Consider the following 27068-nt stretch of genomic DNA (forward strand, 5'->3'; position numbering starts at 1 on the left):
CTCTTCTTCCTGCTTCTTTCCTCCTCCCCCTTTCTTGGACAAGGTCTTACTATGTAGACCAACTTTAAAGTGCCCAATCCTCCTGCCTCAGCCTCCTGAATTCTGGGATCACAGGCCTATACCTTTAAACCTACCCAGCTCTTACACTGGCTTTTGGTAAAGACGGAGCATGGTCACCGTCTTCCTCACTAGCTCTTCTGAGCATCACTAGGGTACCATTGCCCTTGCTTCATGCAGACCCTATAACCACTGTAGGTCCAGCATTACTATCATCCAGAAGATCTATGTGAGTCTCTCAGGCATCTTTCTAAGAGGTAAATGCAAACTCCATAAAGACCTCATTAAATCCTTCATCTGCAGCTTCATCCTCTTTTGCTTAATCTTACAAGAACCAGTTGGGTAGACCCAGTAGTAACCATTCTAATTTCATGATTACATTCATGTCCCAATATCTTCTGTTGCAATAAATCCCATGCTCTGCTTGGAGTGGTTGCCAGAGGCGCTAACAAGTAAGCTATTCCTTTAGTTCAGATAAAGGCAATTTTCAGTCACAGGGTCCAAACCGTCACACCCCCGGCTTGATGGGGAAGAGCTAGACCTAAGTGCTGCTACACACATGCAAAGAGCTGTCTCAGCAATGCAGGTCCCTGAAGAAAGTACAGCACAGGTGCTATTTACTAGGAACTTGACCAATTAGCAGAAGGTAGAAAGAGTGTGGACAACCTCAGTTACAATAGCCATATTGAAGATGCACCTGCTTCGGAAGCATTCAGTCCTAATTCGGCATTTCCTTACCAGTCACCAGGATCAATTCCTGACCTGTCAGTCACACACAGCTTTAAAGAGCAACGAGAGTCTCTTTTCTGATAAGTCTAAGGTAAATTTGCAAAACAGAGACACGCAATATTGCAGATCCTAATTAAATACTGTATCTATCTCTACCTAACTACTCTGTAGTTTCTTGTGAGATGTGTCTATGACTCTGAGGTCTTTCCAGACAGAGTAATTTCAACCCAGTTCACAAGGCCCAGAACACGCAAAAAAGAGAGTGGCCTGCTAGGGTTAAGGTAGATAGCTGCAAATGAGTGAATTTAGAGTTCTTAACTTAATGGGTTCAAGCAACATTCTGTGGGACCCCGTGGGCTCTTCAGTGGTGCAAAACTCTTCAACTAGGGGTGTGCCCTACACTCCAGGCAGCAGTGGCTGCTGAGAGCAGGAAAGCCAGGTTTCTTCAAGGACGAGTCACCTGACATGAATTTGAGGGAAGATGTGGGGTGGGGAAGGGTCATAAAAACTGTACTTACATATGAAATTCTAAAAGCAAAAGGGCTGTGAGAGAGGGAAAGGTTCAGAAGGGAGCAAAGTTACAACTTATTGCCTAGTTTATCATTGCTGTTTTTAACGAAACATTTTCTCTTTTAATTGAAAATAGATTTTTTCATATAATATATTTTGTTTATAATTCCCCTTCTTCAGCTCCTCCCAGTTCCTCCCCACTACCCCACCCACCCAAAACCATATCCTTTCTTTTTTTCTCTCATATGAGTGCTTTGACTTATATGTGTCACCCTAAATATGCTTTTAAAATATGTGTTGTTGTGGGACATTTGTATACTATGTAAAAACATATTGCTGTGATTGATTTAATAAAGACCTGAGTGGCCAATAACTAGGCAGGAAGAGGTTAGGCGGGATTTCTGGAGACAGAGAGGACTCTGGGAAGAAGAGAGGCAGAGATGTCATTGGGACGTCACAGAAGTCAGACATATGGTACAGATCAGAGGTAACAGAGCCACTAGGCAGAATGTAGATTAAAAAATATGAGTTAATTAAATTATAAGAGCTAGCTGGAAAAAACTAAACTAAGGCCAAGCTTTCATAATTAATAAGTCTCCAAGTCGTTGTTAGCTGGCAGTCCAAAGGAAAATCCGTCTACATGTATCTATGCGTCAAATGCACACACATATAAACATGCTTGTCCTTTCAAATACACACATGTACTTAGTCAAGTCACATGTCATGTGTAAAGCACATGTGGAAAGCTGCTGGCTGGCTTTCCCTAGCCTTCCATGATGAATAGATTGAGCTATAAAGGAATCAAGTGGCTTCTAATACGTAGTGCATGATCGAAGCAGAATTGAACAAGAGTTTATTTTCAGAAACTCTCCAAAATTACGACATAAAAAAAAGGCAAATGCATTTGCAAATGTGCTCTGGGCTCCTCTTGTTAGTTTTTAAACGACACCCAAGGCGTCACAATCATTTCTAAAAGCAGGTCCATCTCGAGGCCTGCTGCCATACAGACATCTATTAATGGAAGCAATTGAATTAAACAGACACGCCACATGGCCAAAACAGCAAAACAATTCAAGAGCTATCACCCAAGCAAACCATTTGTATGTTGGAAACGGAGTAACTGTGCACATTGCATGTGCTGTCCCTTTCACAGAGTTTCTAAAATAAAAGATACAGGTGGGGAGATCAGATACCTCCCAAAGCCAACATTTAACAGTGTGAAACTCCACCCAGTCTTAGACATTGTCCTCCCCTCCCCCATCCTGTCAGAGCTCGCACAGAACAGAGTCAAACTTTCTAACGCAACTAGAAAGATGAACTTTGGCCCAGTATGCCCCCTGGTGAGGCACGGGTGACCTTATTCATTGCCACACAGACTCTATGGGCTGCAATGATGGAACTACAACGGCCTTTCACACCGTTCGCAACACTAGCCTCAAATCCGTCCGCCACCATACTCTGGAGAAGAAAACCGCCATCAGTTTGTGGTACTCGCCAGATGGCCAATTCTGTAGTCACTAAAAATGCTAATGGCACAGACAGTAGAGGGAGGCAACCTGCTGCCGTGAGAAGAACATTAGCTTTCAAACGGACACACTTGGGGTCCCTTCCCAGGCTTCTCTGGAAACTGCGATGTACAGGGCCTTGCCCACGCCATTTTCTCATCGGTAGACTTTAGCTATTCCCACTCCCTGCTTTTCATGGTTTATACTGTTACATTATATGTTAAATTCCCCCGTGCTCGCATTCACGAAAGGCCCTCTATGAAACAGAAGCGAGAAGTGGCGTTGCTAGAGAAATAGGACAACCGTCATCTGTTAAAGTCTTAAGCAGAGGACAGGAGCAGCCTTGGCAACTCTGCACAGCGTGCAAGCTAAATTGGAATAAGAGCAAATGAGAATGAGCAAGGGGGTTTAATTAAGCTCTCCGTCAACATATTCATCAGTGGTGCTACTTCTCTTTTTCTTTTAAAATACTCAATTATAAAACTAGCCATGCTAGTCTAAGCAAGTGTGTGTGTGTGTGTGTGTGTGTGTGTATGTTTCCCCTTGTGGTCTTCAAGCCAAAATAATAGTGTTCAACCAGCCTGAAATTTTATGACATTTGGCGAAGAGGACAAATAAAAAACCAATGTGCAATCATTTATTGGTCTGAGCTGTGACGTGATCCAGAAAATTTTATCAGTTCTTTTATTCAGATGCTTACCAATTTTGAAACCTGGGAAAACTGGCTATATATACATATATATATATATATATACACACATTTATATAATAGAATATATTTCTTTATGTAAGGAGGAATATATATATATATATATATATATATGAATATATAAAACGTAGCTTGTTTAAATGCGGAACCTCATTTTAAACAAAAGTTTCCTGTGTGGTATTTTCCCCATGAAAAAGAGGCTATAGAATACAGAATTACAGCAAAAAGCCCGAAGTCTTCCAACTTCTGCTTCTATCTCTTTTACTCTATAAAATAACCTCTACTAAAATGTTGGAATAGAGAGCTTTCACACCCTTTCTCATATAAGTAGAATTTTATATGTTCCAGGATCAGCTTAATATTTATTTCATAAAACTGCAGTCATGTTTAAGGTCTGAAGCTCTTCCACTAGGTTATGTAATGATCTTAACTATACCAGCTAACACTGGAGGTTCCTGACAGCTGGGAAAGAACCAAGGCAGTTTTATTCACAAGTGGTTACTTGTGGTTTGAAGGCTAATTAATAGTTTTGTTCTTTTACTTAAACTAAATCATGCATCTTAATTAAACTAATACATGTTCTTGGAATATGCTTATGAAAGAAGTACTATAACAGTTTCAAGGAATGAAATCATATTATTTTGCTAAGAAGTAAATGAACATTTAAGACATGTAAAGTTCAAATATTTATGGACATGAACTGCCATGTTTGGTGGCTTGAGAGATGGCTCACTAGAGCACTGGCTGTTCTTCCAGAGGACCCAGGTTCAAGTCCCAGTACCTACATGATAGCTCACAACTGTCCCTGTCCATTTCTCCAGTTCTGGGGACCTGGCACCATTACGCAGACATAGATGCAGGCAAAACATGAATGCAAATAAGAATAAATAAATCTCAAAAAGGAAATGTCATATTTTAATACATAGAATTGAAGAAAGAATACCAATATTGAAGCAACAGGAAATGAAATGCAAAGCCCCACCAATGAACTTGCTATTTTTATTACATTTATAAAAACAAGAAAGTTTATATATCAAACTTTTCTCAACTCATGCTATAAAAGTGTTAGAGGAATGTTTGAGAATTTGGGTCATAGTCACTTTCTGCTGGAACATGATGCATCAGGGGTATTCAATAAGCAGCCATTGGATGAATACATAACCCTTTTTATTTAAACTTAAAACCTGTGACACACATTACAAGAACACCAGTAGAATAATTTCAAGGTTTTTTTTTAAATTTATAAAGTTTTAATTATAACAAAGAGGGACCTTTTCAATAAGTGACATAAAAGGAGAGTGTGAAATCCTATGAATTTGTTAGACAATCACTAATGACCACACCACAGGTCTGGGCGGATTAAGGCAACTGAGAGTGGATGGCCGGTTCCAGTGCACACGGGGCAGCAGATAGAAAGAACACAACAGGCAGCCATCGGAAGCACTGGATACGAGCTTAAGACAGGTAAAAACCTTCTAAAGGTAATGTCTGGGTTTGGGACATTCCAGAGAAAAGTAGGCAGATTTGTAGAAAGTGGGTCAATGAAGTTCCATAACCAAAGCAAGACGGTGTAGTCAAAAGATGAGCTTCTTAAGTAAACAGATAAATAAATAAATACATACATACATACATACATACATACATACATACTAACTGGAATGACAAAAGGATAAAAGGGAAATTAACAAGTTTCTATCATGTAAACTCAATCACAAAAAGACAAGATGACCTAGGACCTAGAATAGCAACATTGCCCAGCTAAGCTTGCCAAGGCTAGTGGAGAGGTAGAGAGAGAGAGAGATGTCAAAATGTAAGTAATGGAGCATGAGAATGTGTACACACGTGTGTGTGTGTGTGTGTGTGTGTGTGTGTGTGTGTAGAGAATGAATGGTAGAATTAAGTTTATTGTCTATGACACCCTCAGTCTAAGTTATTTGAAGTATACAGTGATATATTCAAGCAGTTAATCAATACTCTTTGGTGGATGTAAGCTTAACCAGAGATGTTTCTGCAGTGCACAGCTATAGTTAGGGATCACTAGCATTTGGTGACATTTAGTTATTATACAAAAATCACTTTGATAGCAATGCGATGTAGAAGTTTAGAAGTTAAGCAGAAGGATGGAGTTGTGAAAAAGTCAATATTTTCATGTGTATTTTGAATTGTGTCTCTACCTGTTTGTCTCATAAAACTTAACAGAATAGCTATGGTCAAAAATAGTCTGTGGCAATCACCGAAATACAAAGACTGACCATGCTAGTAACTACTGCCAGTTGCAATAAATAAATTATTGTCAACTGAGCCCTGGAGCTAAAAATAAGCCTCCATGCTATTTGTTTAACTGAGATCTTTTTTCCCCACTTATTTGGGATATAAATTAGAAATGTGCGAAACCACTGATATATGGCTGCTTACAGCAGTGGTTTGCACCAGCTAAATAAATTTATAAAGGGATTTTATGCATTTCCCAGTAACTATTTTGTAGGGAGAGGTTGCCAGAAAAGGACCTTGCAAGTATATCTCCAGTTATAAATTTTCATTCAATCAACTCATAGTTATGGAATATGCTGAGTAGGGCTGACAAATATTATAAAAGATATATTGGCTTTTTTGAATTTATTAAAATTCACAGAAACACAACTAAGGGGGGCATTCTTGTTTCCATTCTTGGGCAAGCACTAGTATAATAGCAGGGAACAATTAGCCACCCATGTAAACAAGAGTTAGCTATCCTATGCAAATAATTCACGTATTTAGATGTGAGTTTGTTTGTGTACATAATACACCCTAGGTCTTACTGACTGCCCAATTCTACCTTAGTCTTTGCTTTTATTTCCCTTGTCCAGTGTGATTATCCCTACATCAAAGAAGTGAACTGAACTGTTCATTTACAAACTGTTAATGTAAACAATCCATAATATTTTCCTCTGAAGTTGCCATAAAGAATTCTATAAAAAGCGAGAAGCAAAACTAACTTTAATAGGAAGTTTTTTTTTAAAAAGCATCATATGTGTATGAGCATATCAAAGTAGAATTGGGGGGAAAAGCAGAATGTATATTAGACTAAATTGAAATGGACTTAAATTTCGTTAAAGTAAAACTTTTATATTACCCTAAACATATTCATAAGTAAAGATGAGAGGATTGAATGGCAAAGAACTTGATGTGGGTTTAGCCACATGGTTTTGTGTTCCAGGTGCTTTTCTATTAAGTCATGAAAGCTTTCTAGCCTCATTAACTCCTAATGCTTGCCAGCACCCAAGGCAATCTTTGCAGTACTCAAAAAAAAAAAAAAAAAAAAAAAGGTGACAATACACACCACCAAATCAGACGTGAGAGCTGGTAAACTTTCATTTTTAAAAGCCACCTCTTTCTTCCCTTCCTTAAAAGTGACTCTTAGATAAATTGCTATGGTCCACAAGGAGTTAAACACACACACACACACACACACACACACACACACACACACACACACACACACACCTTTTTATATAGGGCAGGTTAAGGAGGGAAATAAAGAGTAAGGGAGCTGCCAATTAAATACATTCTTCCCCAAAGCTTTAGCATCACACCTCCTCAGCAATTACTAAGTTCTTGAGTTGTATGTCAGTCTTAAAGGGGAAGAGGGAGAAAGAAGTAGGGGGAGCTGGGAGAGAAACACGTTACCAAACTGCCTCCGTAGTCCTCAGGGAACTTGTGGACCTGGATCTCGGCTTCATAATAATGCTCATTTTGAAGAGGGGAGACGGAGAAGGAATATGTTCAAGTCTTCTGATCAATACACATCAGCTAGCTTGCCACAAAGAAAGCTTTGAAGGTTTTCCAGGGTCAGGGAGGCTGCCTCCTGTCTCAGCTCAGTGTTGCAGGCAGCGGGCGGGCTTTCCTCCTTCATGCCCAAGCCTCGGGCTCTTCCGAAGGGAGTTCCTTCTCTGCCTGCCTTGCCAACAGAGGAACTGGATTTTGAATCGCTTCTCCATCTGGGTCACAAGGCAAGCCAGCTCAGCGAATGGGTCACTTAATCTCCTTTTTGCAATTTCATAACGACGGACTTAGAGGTTTTCCCCAAGCCTCACTCAGGTAGAAAAAAGAAAGTGCCTGGCAGCCGGGTGACACACAGAGGGCGAGCTGTCAAGGAAGTTTCAGTTCAGGGCGACCAGCAGCCAGCGGGTGGCGGGACGAGGACAGACAATGCTCTCGGTGGAGGAAAGGGGGTCGCAGGAGGAGAGCAGCTCGGTGAGCTGGGTGGGTCGAGGTACCTGCCAAGCCAGTTTCCGCTGTGTCCCCTGAGGACTCCGGAGGCAAGTCTTTGTGAATGAGAACTATCATCCAGTCTCACCCACCAGGCAGAAACTATTCCTCAAGGGCTGAATGACGTCTGTGAGAAGGCAGTTCAAAACATCGCAGGGAAGTGAGAAAGGGGGAAAAAAGCGCCCAACCGGGCCTGGTCAATTGCTGACTTACAAAGCAAAGGGGCGGAACTCTGAATCCAGAAGGCAGGAGTGCAAAGCGGCCACGCAGACGGCAGAGCTAGGAGACTTTCAAAGCCAAGCCCTCCTCTAGAAAAGCAGCTGTCTGTGCTACTCCTGGAAAACCTCCCTCCCTAAGCACCTTTAGAAGATATGCACCCCTAGCCACTGGAGTTTCCTTCTTTATCAAATACAAAAGAAACTACCACATGGAATCATGGAACACTGAAATTTTTCTTCAAGACCAAAGTTGAGAGGATTTGAGGACTTAGCAGAAATTCATTTCCAACACATTTTTTTTTTTTTTTTAAAGTCACGCTTTAGGTTGGTGCAGAGATGTGGATGTCCCTTGGAAATTCAGCAAAGCATTCTGGAAACATACTGCCTTGGATGAGGAGCTAATGGGGTACTTATACCGAAAAAAAAAATTCTACCGTAACCTTGGAGGGAAAGTGGCTACGTGTACTCTTGCTGTTTTTTAAAGCTAATTTTAAAAAATAATGACATGGAAATGCCATTGATTTGCATATGCAGACTCACATTGGCTAATCCTTAGCAGTTCTTCAGTAAAGTATAAAGCTTTGCATCACAAGCAACTTTATTTTCAAGAACCGAACCTGCCCCACAAATGGCATCTGAAATAATTGGTGGTACAATGCCAACTGGTGAGCCCTGAAATTATATACATATAAGTAAGCAATCCTGAATGGAACCAGGAGGTTGCATTTTATATACATTTGTGCTTATAATATGTAATAATCCAAGGAAAAGGATTTGAGAGGGGAGTAAGGGAAGCATGGGAGGGGTTGGAGAAAGGGAAGGGAGACATTGTAATTATATTTTAATTAAGATTTTCAAAATATTAAGAAAACAAAAGAACTCTTCTACCACGGTAGCTACATTGCAAGCTAGTTACAGATGTTCCAGCCGCTGACAAAGGAACATTCATTCCCCTCGCCTTGTCTACCTCTCCGGACATTTACACAAAGGATATACGTTCCTCTGGGGATGCCAACTTCAATTATGTTGAAGGTGAATTATCAAGTGAAAATAAGCATTCTGAATCTTCAGTGACATTAGCTGTGCCTGGCTTCCCTCGTCTGACGTGAACTTGGTTATTTATTTAGCATTTGGAGACAGGATGTTGGAGTGTGGCTGACCCACCCAAACAGCTTGGAAAATTGATGTAGAAAGAACAAAGTCCGGCGGAGACGGGGGCCACTTATTACAATAACAAACCCTTCACACCTCAGCGTGCATTTTGATTTCGTCTACTATGGAGGTTCTCAGGCTTCCTAAAGCAAATGTCAATAAACTTCTTTTCACAAACTTCTCTGCATAAGCCTTTCGGTTTTCCCATACTGCCTAGGGACATTTGACCTTTTCAGTCCCGACCCATGTCTAGTGTGTTCCTCACAGTTCCCTATATTTTATGCAAGCTACCTAAACACATAGTTCTAGAAATTCCAAGAAGCTAATGAAGCTACTTAGTCCAACGTGTGACGGGAGAGAGGAATGTTAAGGAAAGGTTTACCTTCTTTATTTTGGAAATACGAAAGTGGCTAAGAGGAGGGAAATCTCCAGCCCAAGTAAAATGAAACAGCTCCCCACTCATCTGTAAAGCCGTTTTGTTGTTGTTTTAAAGTTTACCAAACAGTTTCTGGATGTCGTTTACAAAGATGACAAGGGCCAGAGAGCACAGTGTCTGAGCCCTGTGTGCTAAGCTCTCCAGGAGCAATCACCCCCATGGTCTTGGCTCCCCTGAGAGGACACTGTCCCAGTGAGATTACTTACTTTGCTGCCACACCCTTCTTTGCTACACATGCTGCAGAAGTAGCACCTGTGACTTACTTGTCTACACTTACCCTCAGAGTCCAAAAACCTTTCTCAGAAGGCCCTACCACCTAACGGCTGGGCCTCTATGGAATGGAACACCGAGGTCCAGCCCCATAGGGGCTCATGTACATCCTCCCCACCCACCCAGAAACAGGTCCTAAGCCAGGACTCTGAAAACACATGCAACTAATCAGCTCCAAGGAATGGCACAGCAATTTTGCCAATATAAAGGAGAAGCAATATGTCTCTCTTCAGCCTGCAGAGATCTGATTTCTGATTTCTTTCTTGCTTTTTTCTTTTCTTTTTTTTTTTTTAAAGTAGGCTTCTACTGCTAACAGTAAAGGAAGGGACCGAATTAAAATAAAACAGAGCGATACTTAACTTTTGGTTAAATGCTGTTCCTATCCTATTTTTTTCTCCACTGAAATATCTAAAATACAATTTGGACATCTGCGTGCCTGTTCCAAATCAAGGGGATACAACACTCCTGTTTTACACAATGCGTGATGATGTACCAGTTGGCAAGGATGCCTGGATGTGGAGAACTGAGCCTTATCAACTACATGCCTTTGTCTACAGAGCATGGGGGAGTCACAGTTGATGCGAAGTTGCCATTGTCTCCGCTTCTCTGATCTATGTGGTAGCATAGTGTTGTGTAGCTTGCCTTCTAAGTACATGTTACTGCCCTTTGATAGATTGTTAGGGGTCCCCCATCTATATTTCATTGAATGAAACCACCATGTAATATGATATGTAATATGATATGTAATATGATATGTAATATGGTGTTCTTCAAATTTCATTCATTTGGACACTATTTCCTCCATCTTAGCGACCCACTTACATCATTGCTGATATTTTATCTATGCTGACTCATTTTTAGAGTTTAAGCTAAATTTAGAAAGTACTTTCTATATATTCTAAAAATGGTGATATGCTGGTTATGTTTTCTCTAAAATACAATTGAACACTAACAGAAAACTATTATTCTTAAATTACCTAACCTCTGTCAAATACAACTCCTAGGATCCACAATGCACTGCAAAACTCTTGAGGGAAATCTCCTGCCTTCCAATAGACTGGATGCACCTGCAGATATGGTTTATTTCTCTTATCGTTTAATGATGAGTGGAGCTGTTGAAACTGACATTTGTCAATAACATGAATTAAATATGAGACACTAATTGACACCAGCTCAGGGAGACATTAAGGAGTGATTTTTACCACACAATCTAGTTTTTCCCAGATAATCTTCACATTACAGTATCCTGTCTAACGTCTAGTTTTCTGCCTTCTCAGTAAACTTCTACTTTCGGATTATAGTAGACACCATCCACTTTCCAAACTGTCAAGCACTGATGTCACAGTGGAACCATATTCTGAGCTAACTGTTCAAGCCTGTCTTATGTAATGAAGTTCTGACCTACGATATGTCAAGTCACCTCCTTAGGAAAAATGACCATGGATATCCGTTACTACAGTTTCCTGGCATTCTGCACTGAGTCTGAACCTTAATGACCAAGTTACTTTGAACTCTTGCAACATTTCCTTGTTACTGAGAAGTACCATGTCATTTTCCTTTTGTGGAGGGGAATTTTGAGTTGCTACTTCTAATTACATTTACTATATACACAACTGGAGGCAATACAAGAGATTCCTAAATTATCAAATTCCTAGAAAGCCCAGAATACTATATTTTGAAGGCTACCTTTAGACTTCTTGCTTTTTCATAAAATGTCATTTTATAAAGTTATCCGTATTACAAGTCAATTCCTTCCTCAATGCTAGCATGTTATACTCTGTATGTTAGGTTTTAGGTAGTGTATATATTCTTAAGTACCTATCACATCCCTTTAAGGGGGAAATCAAAATAGTTTTATGCACAAAACGAACCAATAATTTGTTTAAAAAATTGAGCTGGTTATAGCTTATCTCAAAACTTTTCTCTATAGTGTGTGTGTGTGTGTGTGTGTGTGCGCGCGCGCGCGCGCGCGTGTGCATACATGTGCCTATAACCATAGCCTCCTCCTTTGTCATTATTTGTGGGGCTACCCATTTTGGCGCAGTCCTATCTTTCTAGAGCAGGATCTATACCCACTTATAATTGTTTCTTGTGCGAGAGGAGATAGCTCTGGAGATACCAGCGATGCGTTTGAGCACAATCGTTTAGTTCTCCTGTTTGCATGAGTACCTTGCTTCCTTGGACTAGTATCTTTGAATCTGTTCTTTCTGAAATGAGAAGCACTGTAAACTCTCCATGCTGAGAAACAGTAAGGGCCTGTAGATAAGAGGTTATTATATACCCATCATTATTTCCTCTTTATTTGAAATCAAACCTCTTCCAAGTTTTATTTGCAGTATTGGGAGTAGCTCAGCCTTCTCCATTGTGTTCCCCTTTTATTTGGTTATGTCATTGTCCATTTCCTTATGTGCTCATGCACACACACACACACACACACACACTCACTCACTCACACATACACACATACACACACATACACAGATACACACACACTCACACACACATACACACGCACACACACACACAGACACACACATACACACATACACACGCACACACACACACACTCACTCACACACATACACACACAGACACACACATACACACACACATACACACACACACACACACACACACTGGCTAGGAATTACAAACATCTCCTAGCTTTCTCAAAGTGTCCTTTTTGTTGCTTTGCTTTGTTTTCCTTTGAGGGAAGCACTAACTAACTATTACTATGATTGATTTTTTTTTAGAGCAAAATAGGAAAAGCAAAATCTATTTTCCACTGTAAAAAGTTAGAAACCATAAGATTCATTTCAAAAGGAAGCCATCACTCTGTCTCCCACAGCTTTAGTACTTTAAACTTTTCTTTATCATACAGCTCCATTGGGATCTCAAGTATAGTTCAGTAGCAAACTTCTTAAAGATTTTATTTTTAATCCTTTTTCATTATGTGTGGGAGTATGCATTTGCATGTGGGTTTGTGTGCGTGGGTGCTGGTGCCTGTGGAGGGCAGGGTTGACAGATGCCCTGGAGCTGGAGTTACAGATGGTTGTGAGCTATCTGTTGTGGTACTAAGAACTGAACATGGGTCCTTGGGGAGAATAGCAAGGGCTCTTAACTCCTGGGCCACCTTTCTAGTTCCTTAATGGTAGTTTGTCATTGCTATTTACAGTTCAACTTTCTATGGACATTGTTCGGCGGTGCTATATACATCTACACTGCTGTGAGGCCATCTTCACTCTCCATCTCCAGAGGCCATCTTCACTCTCCATCTCCAGATATCACGTGGCTAACTGAATACTTGTGCCCATTACACACTAGCTTCTTAGTACCTCTTCTCCTGGGCCCTGGCAACCATCATCTCTTTTTTTTGGTTTCTAGAAATTTGACTAATAAATATTCTAAGTGGAACTGGATGGGATCTCAGAGTTATTTTCACTAATTCTCTACCAGTTATTTGATTGACTTTGAAGAGGAAACATCTTTGTCTTGACCAATGCTTAGTATTTTAAGACACACACCCCTCTGCTATTGTCTAAATATGTTCATTTTTAGTGCACACCATGATAATAGTATTGTAACGTCCCCATTCTGAGGCCCTAATGGTCATCTATGTTTAATTGAGTGATTTCTAACTCCTGATATCAGTCCCAGCATATAAAGCAAAAATAACATATATTAAATAGACTATATATTAGAATAATATAAATATACAGTTGTATTAATTTATAGATCATTGTTACAAATGGGTCCCTTCTTTTCTAACACTGTGAGAAAATTTGCAGTTTTTATTAAAATCGGGTTTGAAAAATAACCTATCAATACTGTTCAGGGAAGTTTCAGTGATAATACAACCCCTCAAGTAATAAGTATGAAAAAAACCCGTAGAATCCAAACTTTCTTCAGAGCTCTGTAATTCCAACATCTCCCTGCTCTCGCTAAGGGGAGTGGCACATTAGTGTGGTCAGCTCATCCCTGGCACACATTTCAAGCACCTTTTCTTGGACATACAACATCTGCTCTTTGAGATGATGCTTAGCTATTAGAAAGAGTCTGTCGGATATGGTAAGAAAATGACGTGGAGTCAGGCTGTCTGAGTCTAATGTCAGACTCTCCCAAGCGCTGATGGTTTATCTCAAAAACTGTTTAACTTTCTCTCTATCCCTGCTGCCTCAGCTATGAAAGTGGAGATAAAATAGAATTTTATGAGGATAAAGGAACACATACAACTTTAGCACACTGCTGGACGTATACTAAGCACTCAGTTGTATAATACTTGCTATTAAAAATATGCTTGGAGCCAGGCGGTGGTGGCGCACGCCTTTAATCCCAGCAGATTAAAGATCGGGAGGCAGAGGCAGGCAGATCTCTGTGAATTCGAGGCCAGCCTGGTCTACAAGAGCTAGTTCCAGGACAGGCTCTAAAAAAGAAGCTGCAGAGAAACCCTGTCTCGAAAAACCAAAAAAAAAAAAAAAAAAAAAAAAAAAAAAAAAAAAAAAAACTAAAAATATGCTTGGAAAGAACCAATGTGATTGTGAGGTAAACAGGTCTAAAACTTAAAGTGCTTGCTGCTATTCCATACAAATATTGTATTAGTGTTTGGATTAAAATCATTATCTTATGCTTTTATCTTAGTTTATACTCAAGGTTCTGATTACCTTTATAGAATTCATCATGTATAGTTTTCTCGTCTCCCCTTTTCTACATCAAAATTATTTCCCAAATTGAGTTATCTTTCAAAGACACGGGCAATACATTACATTTTCTGATTTGAAAAAAAAACATGCACTATTTCTCAGAAAGTCTCTTCCATCCCCCTTTGTGTAGGAAATTAAAACTTCTACTATGTGGCCACCCTCATTCAGCATAAGCACGGACATAAATTTTGAACAGATGTTTCCAGAAAATAGCTACCTCTCAGATTCTGTCAGGTTGATGCACAAGCTGGTCCACCCCTACCCCCACCCTTCCCTTCAGATGTTGGCCCTTTTCTGGCAGGATCACTCAGCTGGCTTTTACCTCTATTCTTCCTCAGGAATCGACCCTGGACTCTCCTCTCCCAGATATCAGTGCTACACTCCTTCTGGAATCACTAAGTTATCTTCATTTGACCTAGCCACTCCTTGGGAACTAAGGAACTCAGGCTAACAGGATCTGTCCCGGGGAGATGCTTAGATCCTAGTAATGTTGGGAGTTTCCTGAAAGCAGGCTTTGTTTCTTCACTTTTGTGTTCAAAGTAACTACTACTGAAGTTATAGTTCTACTGCCGGAACCACTACTACTACTCTAGTGTCTGCTTCTCAGGTTGTTTATTCGACAACAGAACAAACCCTTGGTCACCAGTGCTGGATAAGCCTTTGACACATCTTGATAACATCTCCCTGCTCTTGTTAAGGGAAGTGGTGCATGAGTATGGTCAGCTCATCCTTGGCCACACATTTCAATATGTTTTCTTTGACATACAACATCTGTTCTTTGAGATGATTTCCTTCCTCTGTATTTTCGTAGCATTTGCTTCATGGCTAGAACTAAGCTTCTGAAACTGAGTCTTGTTATCTTCCTTTTCATAAACCTCTATTCCTAATAATTGCTCCGGTCACCGGTGTGTGTGTGTGTGCGTGTGTGTGCGCACGTGCATGCGCGCGCGTGCCAAAACAGAGACCCTGCAATATCCTTCTGATAAAAAATATCCACTCAAAGCAATAGCAATGTGTAGGGCAGGGTCCGAGGGTCATCTAGCTGATGGCAGTACCACTCTTTAGAAAGGAAAGGTACTTGACTAGCATTTTGCAGAGATAGCTTTAACCTGGGGAAGCCATTCTGTAATGTGCCATTCACCCAAGACAGTAATAGAGACCTTTTGGAAGCTCAGCTCAACAGAATGCTTTTTCCAGAAAGTGCTACAGCTTTAAGGACAATGGAGAAGAGACTGAGTATATGTGGGAGACTATGCCCCAATCAGGCATCTATTCACTTATGAACGATGCCTCTGTCTCCATGGTGGAAAGCCTGTATCCCAGTCAATGCTCTCTGATCCTACTTCGAGCCACTAATAACAAAGTGTTCTTCATGGGTTAGCATGCCTGCATTTCTGTCAACTTCCAGAGAACAATGTAGACATGCTCATTAAATAAGGGACCAGCAGTACTTCCTCAGAGAGGCGAATGGAAGAACCAGGACAGAATGTGAGCCTTGTCATTCTAGAGAAAGAGAGCCGAAGACCACAGAGGAACCTGCTCATCCTATGCTGACCAGGCTCAGGGAAAGACGCTGGCTGGGCTCAATCTCTCGACTGACATTTTAGGCAGACCAATAAGCTTGGCACCAGTATTTCTTTTACCAAATCACTGAGACAGCTAAAGTCTAGACAGTGGTAAGGGGCACACTCAAGGTCTCGCATGGAAACTTAGACTCAGTTACCAAGGCCATGTGCAACCCGAGGAAAACTTGAATCTCAAGATGAAGACACAAATATCACAGGATGCAGCATTTCAACAAAAAAGTAATTTTAACTTTATAATTCTTAATTTAAGTCCATGTAGTTTATAATGAACAAAGTGTAAGAAGAAATAACCCACTATTTGAAAATACTAACTATGAAAGTGAGTGAGTCTCAGGTAAAAATGGTAGGCTACATGAGTCAAGATCCCTGCCCTAGTATTCCCTGGTGTGCTTGATATTGAAATCATTAAAAATTAATTATTTCCATCACAGAAATTGAAACTTACAAGTATTGTCATATGAGAAACTACATACAGAAATGATTGTGCTATTTAGTAACAACTTTTTCAAAAAGATGTTTTCCATAGATTCTTCCCTTAAAATGGCTAGCTTTCTATTCTGTTTCTCAGCACTGTCCATGAGACTGGCTTATTGACAGTTTTCTTAGTTATTTATTTGTTCAGAATAGCTTTGGGAAAGGGGCTGCGAACGCTGACGTAGACACTATTTAACCCGACCTTGCCTATCATTCTGTGCTCTTCTGGAAAGAAAGACAGACTGTTCATTCCGAGGGTTCAGTGGACTCTGAAAACCCACAAACAACATAGGACCCTGGGCTTCAGACAAAGGGCTTTGGTGTGTCTGCGGCCTTCTTCAAGAAGCTGCTTTCTCTGCTACGTCTGCGGGAAAGCTGAAGCTCAAATGTGGCACTTGGCACAGTTTCTTCGTGGAAAGCTAAAAGAAGACACAAAGCCAAGTGCTATTTTCAGGGCAGAGTGTTATTCCATATGGAGAGCTTGTATGAAGGCCTCCTCCCACCCAGCCTGTGGAATTCAAGTCTCCTTTTTAGCTGACATTTCTGCAGCGAGTCAGATTCCTCCAGGACAGAAACTACTTCCTTTATTGACTCAGAGGCTTCTCAGAGAATGGTTCATTAACCTTTTTTTCTGAAGGATCACCTTAGGGTAACTGCAAATTATTATCAAAGTGCAGTCATTTTAAAGACATACAGTAGAAGCTAGTGTTAATTGCAATTTACAAATGAGGAGGTCAGGTTTTGACACCTTCATGTCCTATTGTTCCCCACAGATTAAAATAGGCTCATTCTCCCCCATTATACATTGGGTTTTGTTGTTGTTGTTGTTGTTGTTGGTTTTTCGAGACAGGGTTTCTCTACAGCTTTACAGCCTGTCCTGGAGCTAGCTCTTGTAGACCAGGCTGGTCTCGAACTCACAGAGATCCGCCTGCCTCTGCCTCCCGAGTGCTAGGATTAAAGGCGTGCGCCACCACCGCCCGGCCCCTATACATTGTTTTTGCTGTAAGAAAGTAATCTGGAAAGAGACTTTAACTTTGTTTTTAAATCCTGTGGCTACTATTGGATACATATAACTAAGGGAAGTCCTGGCCCCTTTTCAGTCATCTGGCATTTCTGGGAATATTTGTGAAATGAAAAAGTCATCATCCCCCAGGTTTTTATTCAAAAGTAAATCATAAAATTTTTATGAATAATCACTTTCAATTATTGAAGTCGACAGAATGTTATGCTTTGAACACTTAATGAAACTTCTTCCATGCCAGTTTCGCAGCTTTCTTTGTATAATTTTGGAGCTGCTGAATGCATCCCTCCCCAGTATTCAGGCCAACGGAAAGATCACGGGCTGCAGGCACGGAGCCTGAGAGCCAAGGTGGCTGCTGAGGATAGCAAGAGTCTCGAGGGTGGGGAAGGGAGGGTGACTCTGGTCTGAGGTGTTTCATGTCAGGAGACATGCGGACTGTTTCCAGGTAGCACTTCTGTGCCATTCCGACACCCCAGAGTTACCTTTGCTAATGAGGTAAAGTAAGGAATCCACTGGGTGCGGGTTTTCCTTTGTATTACAAATAATTTAAAGAAAATGTTCAGCTGTAGCTGCTACTTCTGAGAGTTAGAAGATGCTGTTGTCCTTAAGAATATTTTGTTGTTTCATGTTTGTTTGTTCATATGTGATTCTGTAGCCTAAGCTGTCCTCGAACTTAGAGATTTCGGCCAAACAGCTGGGATCACAATCATGAATTGCTATAACCACAACTGTAGCCCCCAGCCTTCCCTCCCTCCCTCCTTCCCTCCCTTCCTCCTTTCCTCTCTCCCTCTTTCCCTCCCTCCCTCCTTCCCTTCCTCCTTTTTTCATTCCCTCCTCCCTTCCTCCCTCCTTCTTTCATTCCCTCCTTCCTCGCTCCCTTCTTTACTCCACTTGCTTCCTCCCCTCCTTCCTTCTTTCCTCCTTTTCTCCTTCCTTCTGTCCTTCCCTACATCCCCTGCCTCCCTTCCTCTTTCTGTTTCTTATAACTGAACACACGATATTGCAAGGTCAAAGTATCAAGTAATCCTGTTTGGGATATTACACAGGCAAATAAAAAGAGGCTTTAGTAAATCCTCCTCTAAAATATTTACCAGCTGGCTTGTGAACTAAGAAATCTGAATCTGGTGGGTGGCCCTGCACACTGAGTCCATAGGAAAGGACCCGTACAGCAGGATGATCACCCGTCATCATGCAGTCTCAGGGATGCAGTTCTGATGGAGGGCTACGTTCCTACTGCGTTAAGAGAAAAGGAAACACACAGCAGAGGTGGAACAAGGCAAACAGGTTGCCAGCATTGAAAACTCACTCCCATTCTGCTCAGCTGCTCAATGGATATTGTCAATAGTTTCCTTTGTAATGAACTATGCTTTCTGAAGACAAAGGGAGTGTGTTGTTTGTGAATGACATAAGCTACTCAGCAGAAGTTGGGAGAGTCAATGTTTCTTTTTTCTTTTTTGTCGTTCTTCTTAACAAATCTACTATATAATGGAAATACTCTGGCTTTGGTGACGCAAATGGGCTCTTGTGTCTCTGTAAAAGGGCTGGGCACAGCACAGGTAGATTGTGAGGTCAGATATCAATGCCTGAATGGCTCTCCTTACTCAATGGGAACTGAAGGCACTTCGGCTGGGGCTCACAGGTGCATTCCACTGAAGGACCGTGAGTCACTCTTCTCATGAGCTCAGCAGGGGCAAGGAGAGGTCACCATGGGCTCTACTACCCTAAGGGTAGTAGAGTGGTTTATATCTGCAGGCACTCTGTCCCTGATTCCAGATAATGTTTCTGCGAATGCTAGTATTCAATTTTGCTTGACATGTAAAAGAAGGAAGGGAAGAAGGGAGGGAGGGAGGTAAAACGACTAAAGTCGTTTTGATTTACTTCATAGAACATTCCAGCAGTCCCGGAATGATTAAAATTATTTAGGGACATTTACTGTTGATCTTGGCCTCTAAGAATGAGGAGAGGTGTAAACTGAGACTGTTTCAGGGTCACTTGGGGAAACACCAGCATGAGGTGTTTTGTGTAAGGAAGCAAGCAGCAGCTCCACACCGAGTTTGAGGTTCATGTTACGTGGTCTTAGGGTGGACCGCCAACGTGAACCACAAGGTGAACGATGCTTTTGGAATTGTATAAACTGATGGACCTGTCCAGTTTCTTGAATGGAGAGATAATGGGACTCTTATTTTTCGATTTTAAATAAACACATCTCAAGTTGAATGACTGGGGCTAATTCTCTTAGCACTACCAAGAAAGCATTATTAGCTAGTGGTTATAAACCCTTCAGGGTTATACCACCCAAATCAACACTGCCTACTTTGCTCTTACCTCAGCCACAACAGTTGCTCTCTATGTCTCAGACTCCTCAGTTATAACATGAGTGAAACTAGAATGTTTGGGAATTAAGTTAGATAATATAGGCTTTATTTATTTATTTATTTATTTATTTATTTATTTTGGTTTTTTTTTTTTTCGAGACAGGGTTTCTCTGTAGCTTTGGAGCCTGTCCTGGAACTAGCTCTTGTAGACCAGGCTGGTCTCGAACTCACAGAGATCCGCCTGCCTCTGCCTCCCGAGTGCTGGGATTAAAGGCGTGCGCCACCACCGCCCGGCTGGTCAGATGCTTTTAAAAAAGTGTAGACACAGCCAAAGCCTTCAGAGCTCTGTTAACACTTATTGTTAAAGAAGACACGGTAAGGTTGGATAAATGACTCAGTGATTAAGAGGCTTTGCTGCTCTTCCAGAAGACCCGAGTTAGGTCTTATATGTCAGCTCACAACTACCTACAACTCTGGTTCCGGGTGATCTGATATCCTCTTCTGGCTTCCTTAAGCGTGCGCGCACGCGCGCGCACACACACACACACACACACACACATGAATCAATAAGAAAACAATCTTTAATAAAACAAACAAGACAGGGCCTTCCTTTGTTTCAACCATCAGAATTCTGAAGTAAATAAAATCCATCACTACTATAGTATGATGATTCTGCCTTAAGAAATCACATTCTTCTAGAAGAAACTTCTCCTGTGTATCTCTAGGACTAAGGACCAGGGGCAGTTTAGAAAAATGTTAAAAGTGGGATCTGGGACTGTCATTAAGAATTTCAAAGAATTTTCTTGAGGCCTTACATCTACTGGATACTTTCAAATTTAGCTACAACTGAAGGCTGTTCAAGAAACCCAGGACATTTTAGATACTGGTAGGAAATGACAAACATTGATCAAAAGTTACAAAATTCAAAACAGTCCCTTTCTATGCACTTGCCTTTTGGGTGGCCTTAAAAGTCTAACAAAAAAGCACAGAATGTTGTGAAGATTTTTACCAAGAGTCACCATGCAAGACGGTTAACCAACTTATCTTTCTACAGCTGAATGATGAATGTGTTTAGTAACCTTCTGTTTTACTTTGACAAAAGATTAGGTGTAGCTCAGCTTCTGACCCTTGGCCTAGAGATACAGGAAAAACACAAGGGAATCTGCAATAAATGAAAGCTCTATGGGCTATTGACCAAGAGTGGTGACATTTTGTTTGTGCTATGACAAATAGAGCTTGCCTAAGGACCAGAGTGTGGAGCAAACTACTAGTTACCCATAAAGGCAGGGCAGTAGTGGCACACACTCCTCGGTGTGCCACTATTTGGGAAGCAGAGGTAGACAGATCTCAGTGAGTTCAAGGCCACCCTAGGCTACTTGAGCCTCATCCAGTCTACAAGAGAATCACTTAGGTAGGTGGTGATGGCACACACCTCTCATCTCAGTACTTGGGAGTCACACACCTTTGATTCCAGCACTAGGAAGGTGGGGACTGGAAAGGATACAGCTGGGCAGAGAGAGAGGATTATAGGATGGGAGGAGACAAGAGCTCAAGGCATTCAGTCTGAGGACTTGTAGAGATAAAATACCCCTTTTCGGCTGAGAAGTAGGTGAAGTAAGAGGTGGCTGTGGCTTGCACCATTGTCTCTCTGATCTTCTAACATTTACCCTGATATCTGACTCAGGGTTTTTATTATTAAGACAATTAGAATTTGTGGCACAGTCACATGTTACGTAGGCCCATGGCAAACTGTAGCGTCAGAGGGATGACCTTTTTTATCTGGAACTAACTAGATAGGTGCTTGATAAACACGTCCTCATCCAATCCCCTAACCCCCATCACTCTGACTCTAAGATGTCCAGGTATCTCCCATGTAAGTTGCCTATGGCTCTCGCTGGACACTGGATAACCCATGGTGATATGAGCTAGGAAGTTCCAGGTCACAGGTTGTAAGGTAAAGAGCCATTTGATGAAGGTTCCAGATAACCTTCTCAGTGTGTCCCCATTTGTACCTGCCAATCAAACATTGAGAAAACATATAGTGTCTTTGAGGAGTATGTGTTCTTCGTGGACCCCCTCCCCAGGCTCTATCAGAAGGAATGCCAGTACAGCAGAGGGACGAGGCAGACAGAGTGAGTATGTGGAGAACTCAAAAAGGTTCAGAATGACAATAGACACTGGTTTATGTTGTCTTTTGTGTCAGAATGATCAGTCCTGATGGCACTGGGACACACTGGAAATACACACCTCAATCAAGGCAGCTGATATTTGGTCCACTCTCTCTCAGTTATAACAGACCAACGAGGCCAGCGTTTCCCATTTGTGAAGCAATGATGAGCCTTTTCTGTGTTGAGTGGTGGTTTCATTCAAAATTCCAAACACACGGCCTGGCAAATTCTTTGAAAACCAAAGAAAATAATTCGGGGTTGGGGGAGCAGCTGTCTTACCAGCTTCTCCTCGTCGCTGTCTAAAACACGGATGACTATTTCATTCATCTGTAAGAGACTCATTCGAGGGGAGTGGCAGATGCGACAGTGAGCTCATGTTTATCGACTCTCTTAACATTTTGTGTTTTAATGGCCGATATAATGAACAGCAAGAATGCAGCACAGTGGGATGAGGTTGTAATTGCTAACATTTCAGGCTTTCCAGGAGAAAAGTTTTGAGTCAGAGAATGAACTCTGACAAAATTGGTGCCTCCTCCCAGGAGACTGGATTCTGATTTGAAACATCCCTTGTTGATACCGTCTCACTAATCATTAGCCAAAAATCTGAGTAACTAGATTGAGTAAGTAGTAACCAAATTGAATGAGCAATTTGGTTGGGTTCAACTAGAGGAGGCGGAAGAGAAAACATTTATTGTACACCTCCTACTCATTTGGCACTTTACCTGAAGTTCCTTTGTGAGGTACTTGGGACTATTCCTTATTTTATGGCTTCAAAATGATGTTTGAAGAGAGCCTGCTTAACTCCTGGGGAATATGCTCTCCCACTACACAATGACTATATCGATGTTAACAAGAATGAACTCAGAGATTCTTACCAGTAGTGGTCAGAAACACACACATAGCATTTTCCAAACAAGATTAAATTTACTATGGTAGGCGAGGTCAGTTACCGATGGCCAGTTCAAAGAAAACAATTTGGGGTTGGTAACCGGAGTCTTTCGGTCTTCATGGAGGTGCCTGTGTGGTAGCTAGATTAGTATCTCATTTTCTTTTATTCTCCCTAAAATCCAACACAGGGCCAGTTGTGATTGGATGTAATTGGGTGGCTTAGCCTCAGGCCTTTCTTAAATGTAGCAGGAAGATCTGATGGGATTGGACTAAGTGAAACAACAGATGTAATGCTTATGGTCACTATGGCTAACACAAACAAAAAAGGAAGCATTTACTTTGGGAGTTTATGATAAACAAGGGGCGAGGGAGCCCAGTGGTAAGGTCTATAACACCCATGTGGTATGGTAAGGAAATTGTTTATATAAATCCTGTATTATTTATTGCGAATAAAACACAATGGGGTATTTTCATGGGTGTTGTAGATCTGTTAAGCTGCTTATTGATCAACAGTACTGAATCCAGATATGTGAGTGTGGTTCTTAAATTGCCAGTCATCTCATCATGAAATTTTCAGGCAAATGGATGGAGCTAGAAAAAACCATCCTGAGTGAGGTAACCGAGAACCAGAAAGACAAACATGGTATGTACTCACTCATAAGTGGATCGTAGATGTAAAGCAAAGGATAACCAGACTATAATCCACAGCTCCAGAGAAGTTAGGTAACAAGGAAGACCCTAAGAGGGACACATGGATAACTCCGGGGAGGGGAAATAGATGTGATCTTCTGGGTAAACTGGAAGTGGGGGGTTCTGTAGAGGGGAGGGAATAGGGGATGAGAACATGAGGTACCAGGACGGTCAAGTTGGGGGAGGTACAGAGTGGGAGAGCAATGAACGATATCTTGATAGAGGGAGGGAGCCGTTTATGGGGTTAGGGAGAAACCAGGTACTAGAGAAATTCCAAGGAATCCACAAGGATGACCCTAGCCATCTCCTAGCTATAGTAGAGAGGATGCCTGAATGGGCCTTCCCCTATAAGCAGGTTGGTGAATACCCTAACTGTCATTAAAGACCCTTCCTCCATTCAGTAACTGATGGAAGCTGATACAGAGATCCACAGCCAAGGACTGAGCTGAGCTCAGGGAGCCCAGCTGAAGGGAGTGATTATATGAGCAAGGGGTCAAGATCACAATGGCGACATACACACAGACAGCTGACCTGAGCTAGTGGGAGCTCGAGGACTCTAGATCGATCTACAGCTGGGGAGCCTGTATGGGACCCAGCTAGGCTCTCTGCATGTGGGTGACAGTTGTGTAGCCTGGCCTGTTTGTGGGGGCCCTGGCAATGGGATCGGAATTTATTCCAGGTGCATGAATAGGCTTTTTGGAAAGGATTCCTAGTGGTGGAACACCTAACTCAGTCTTGATGCAACAAGGAGGTTCTGCCTCAACTTAATGCACCAGGCTTTGTTGACTCCCCATGGAAGGCCTTGCCCTTTATGAGGACTGGATGTGTGTGTGTGTGTGTGTGTGTGTGTGTGTTGGGGTAGAGTAGGGAGAGTTGGAGGAGGGGAGAGAGGGAGAACTGCGGTTGGTATATAAAATGAATTTACAGCAAGCAAAAAAAGAGGACAGATTTCTTTCATTTGTTCTAGGCCAGTAAACAAGCTTCTTGCCTCTTTTTTTTCTTCCCTCAACTAATAAGAAGGAAGAAGCCTATTGTGAAATGAGGAGGCCAGATTGGGAACCAGATATTTTGGTGTGATTTTGACCTTTATTTTGCTAAGTGGAGCTATGACATTGTTCAAAGGAGAGTGGCAGAGAAAAGTGAAAGTCTCTTAGAAGATTTAAAACATTTTGAGACTTGGTCTGGGGAGGTTGGCTCAGTGGTAGAGTGTAGGTATAGTATACATGAGTCCCTGGATTCAATCAATAGCTGTAACTCCAAAACCCTACCTAATCAAAAAAAAAAAAAAAATACCCTCCCAAAATCTAAATAAACAAAAACAAGAAAAAGAAAAAATACTAAATATCTGATAAGAGGTATATAAGTATAATCATTTAAATTTCCATATTATTAATGTGTATCATTTTGGTGTTTTGGCTCTGACATCCAAAAGGCAAACTGCTGATTTAGAATCAGTGTGACCATAAAATGAATTTTTAAAATGACATATACATCTATGATCACCAAACCCAAATCCTTTAAAAGTATTTCCACTAAAATTCTTAAGCCTTAGAACATGAAGTATTTCTTTACGCCATATTGATCATTTTAATGTTGTAGAGAACGTTACTGCAGCTGTGCTCAGGGTTTGAACCGAGGACAGGGATGACATGAACAATTCAAACACAGTCAATCTGTATCTTTGGGCTTGTGAACCACTGTGTCTAGTATAGTTATGAATGTAGCCCAGCGTATTTGTAGATGAGAATATCATACAGGGGTAACAAAAGGCCGGCTTAAAGCTTGGGGTTATTTTTGTTGTGCTCCGGAAACCTTGGCCCACATGGAAGCGAAAGAGGCTTCCCTAGGTGATGGTTTAAAGAAACCTGTTACTAACAATGGCCCAAGTGCACTGGTGTTAGTCCCAGGTGTTGGGGTAGGGTTGGGACCATTATCAAATTCAGTTAATGACTGCTATAAACTTGGCACCGGAGCCCAACAGAGGCAAACATATCATTTAAAGTACAGGACACCTGACTTATTCGTCAGCTTGGAAATTTCAGCTACCTTTATACCTGGATAAGAGTGGAAAAATGAGAAAACCCATTCTTAAACACGTTTTGGCTCAGCTTCTGCCAAATCCAAATCCTGTTTTCCTGCCTCGGTGGAGTGTTTCCAAGTCTGTGCTGGGTGCTAGACTGTGGTCACTCAAGAGACACTGGTGGTGGCCTCAGTACAAAGGCATTTATCACCTCTTTCAGCTGTCACCTCATGCTGATAACTTGAGATAGAGTAGCTGGTGACATTTTCAGTCCACATACCAGCTGCTTCTGGACAGCGGTCCACAGCTGAACCACAGGAGATATTTCTGATACTGCCTAGTTTGGGATACCCCTGCCCCAGGCTTGATGACACCCATGGGAAGAAAGGCAACAGTGTCAAGGGAGGGGTTTATTTTATTTTATTATTTTATTTTATTTTTATTTTTTAAAAAAGAAAACAAACTATCTTTTTTTTCATTATACATACCAATCCAAGTTCCCGCTCCTTCCCCTCCTCCCACTCCCTCTACTTACCTCCCACCCCACCCCCATCCATTCCTCAGAGAGGGTAGGGCACATTGCTTTGGGGAAGGTCCAAGGCCCTCCGTACTATATCCAGGCTGAGCAAGGTATCCATTCAAAGAGAATACATTCCAAAAAGCCAGTACAAGCAGTAGGGATAAATCCTGGTGTCACTGACAGTGGCCCCTCAGTCTGCCCCAGCTATGCAACTGTTACCCACATTCAGAGGGACTAATTTGGTCCTATGCTGTTTCCTTCTCTCTCCGGCTGGAGTTAGTGAACTCCCATTAGCTCAGGTAAACTGGTTCAGTAGGTGTCGCCATCATGGTCTTGACCTCTTTGCTCATATGTCACTCTTCCCACTCTTTGACTGGACTTCAGGAGCTTAGTCAAAGGAGGGTTTTAGAAGGTCCTTTACAGAGAAACTGCATTCCCACTCTGCAGTAGATAAGGCCAACGATGCACAGAGGCACTGTGTTATCTGCCTTCTTCAGTTCGGGGGAGGGAGGCTGGCTAACTTTTCCAACCCATTATCGACATCAGCTAGCACGCTGCTCTACTTAGTCGCTCTAGGCAGGGATGAGCAGGCTTCCTCGATAGCCTTCTCTATTAGGACATATATTTTAGGCCTACACCATTTTACAGTTTTACATAGTCAAGACTTTGGAAATTACAGGCAAACTGGTCTAACAAAAAGCTTCAGCCCCACCAGGCCGATGGAGATAAATTCTGTCTGGCTGCCTCGGCTTTTATATGCAAAAAGTAACTTAAAACATTTCTGTTCCTTGTGTGAGAACCTAGCTTTCCAGACGCAGGAGGTGAAGCTGCAGGAAGACTACAGAAAGGCAC

At 41.6% G+C, this 27068-nt stretch overlaps 1 protein-coding gene across 6 annotated transcripts in view; it reads right to left on the bottom strand.

Moving 5' to 3' along the window:
- The window catches only part of Pde4d (phosphodiesterase 4D), a 683624-nt gene that overhangs the window by 255669 nt on the left and 400887 nt on the right, over positions 1–27068 (bottom strand). Inside the window, exon 1 of one of the 6 annotated variants that reach the window (XM_038322671.2) lies at positions 7177–7292. The exons of the other annotated variants lie outside the window; for them this stretch is intronic. Within the exon in view, the coding sequence (XP_038178599.1) occupies positions 7177–7241 (65 nt within the window). The 5' untranslated portion in view covers positions 7242–7292. Of the gene's footprint in view, positions 1–7176; positions 7293–27068 lie in introns of those variants that run through there. 6 annotated transcript variants of the gene reach the window in all.

Source organism: Arvicola amphibius, chromosome 3, assembly GCF_903992535.2.
Source record: "Arvicola amphibius chromosome 3, mArvAmp1.2, whole genome shotgun sequence".
NCBI classification, from domain to species: Eukaryota; Metazoa; Chordata; class Mammalia; order Rodentia; family Cricetidae; genus Arvicola; species Arvicola amphibius.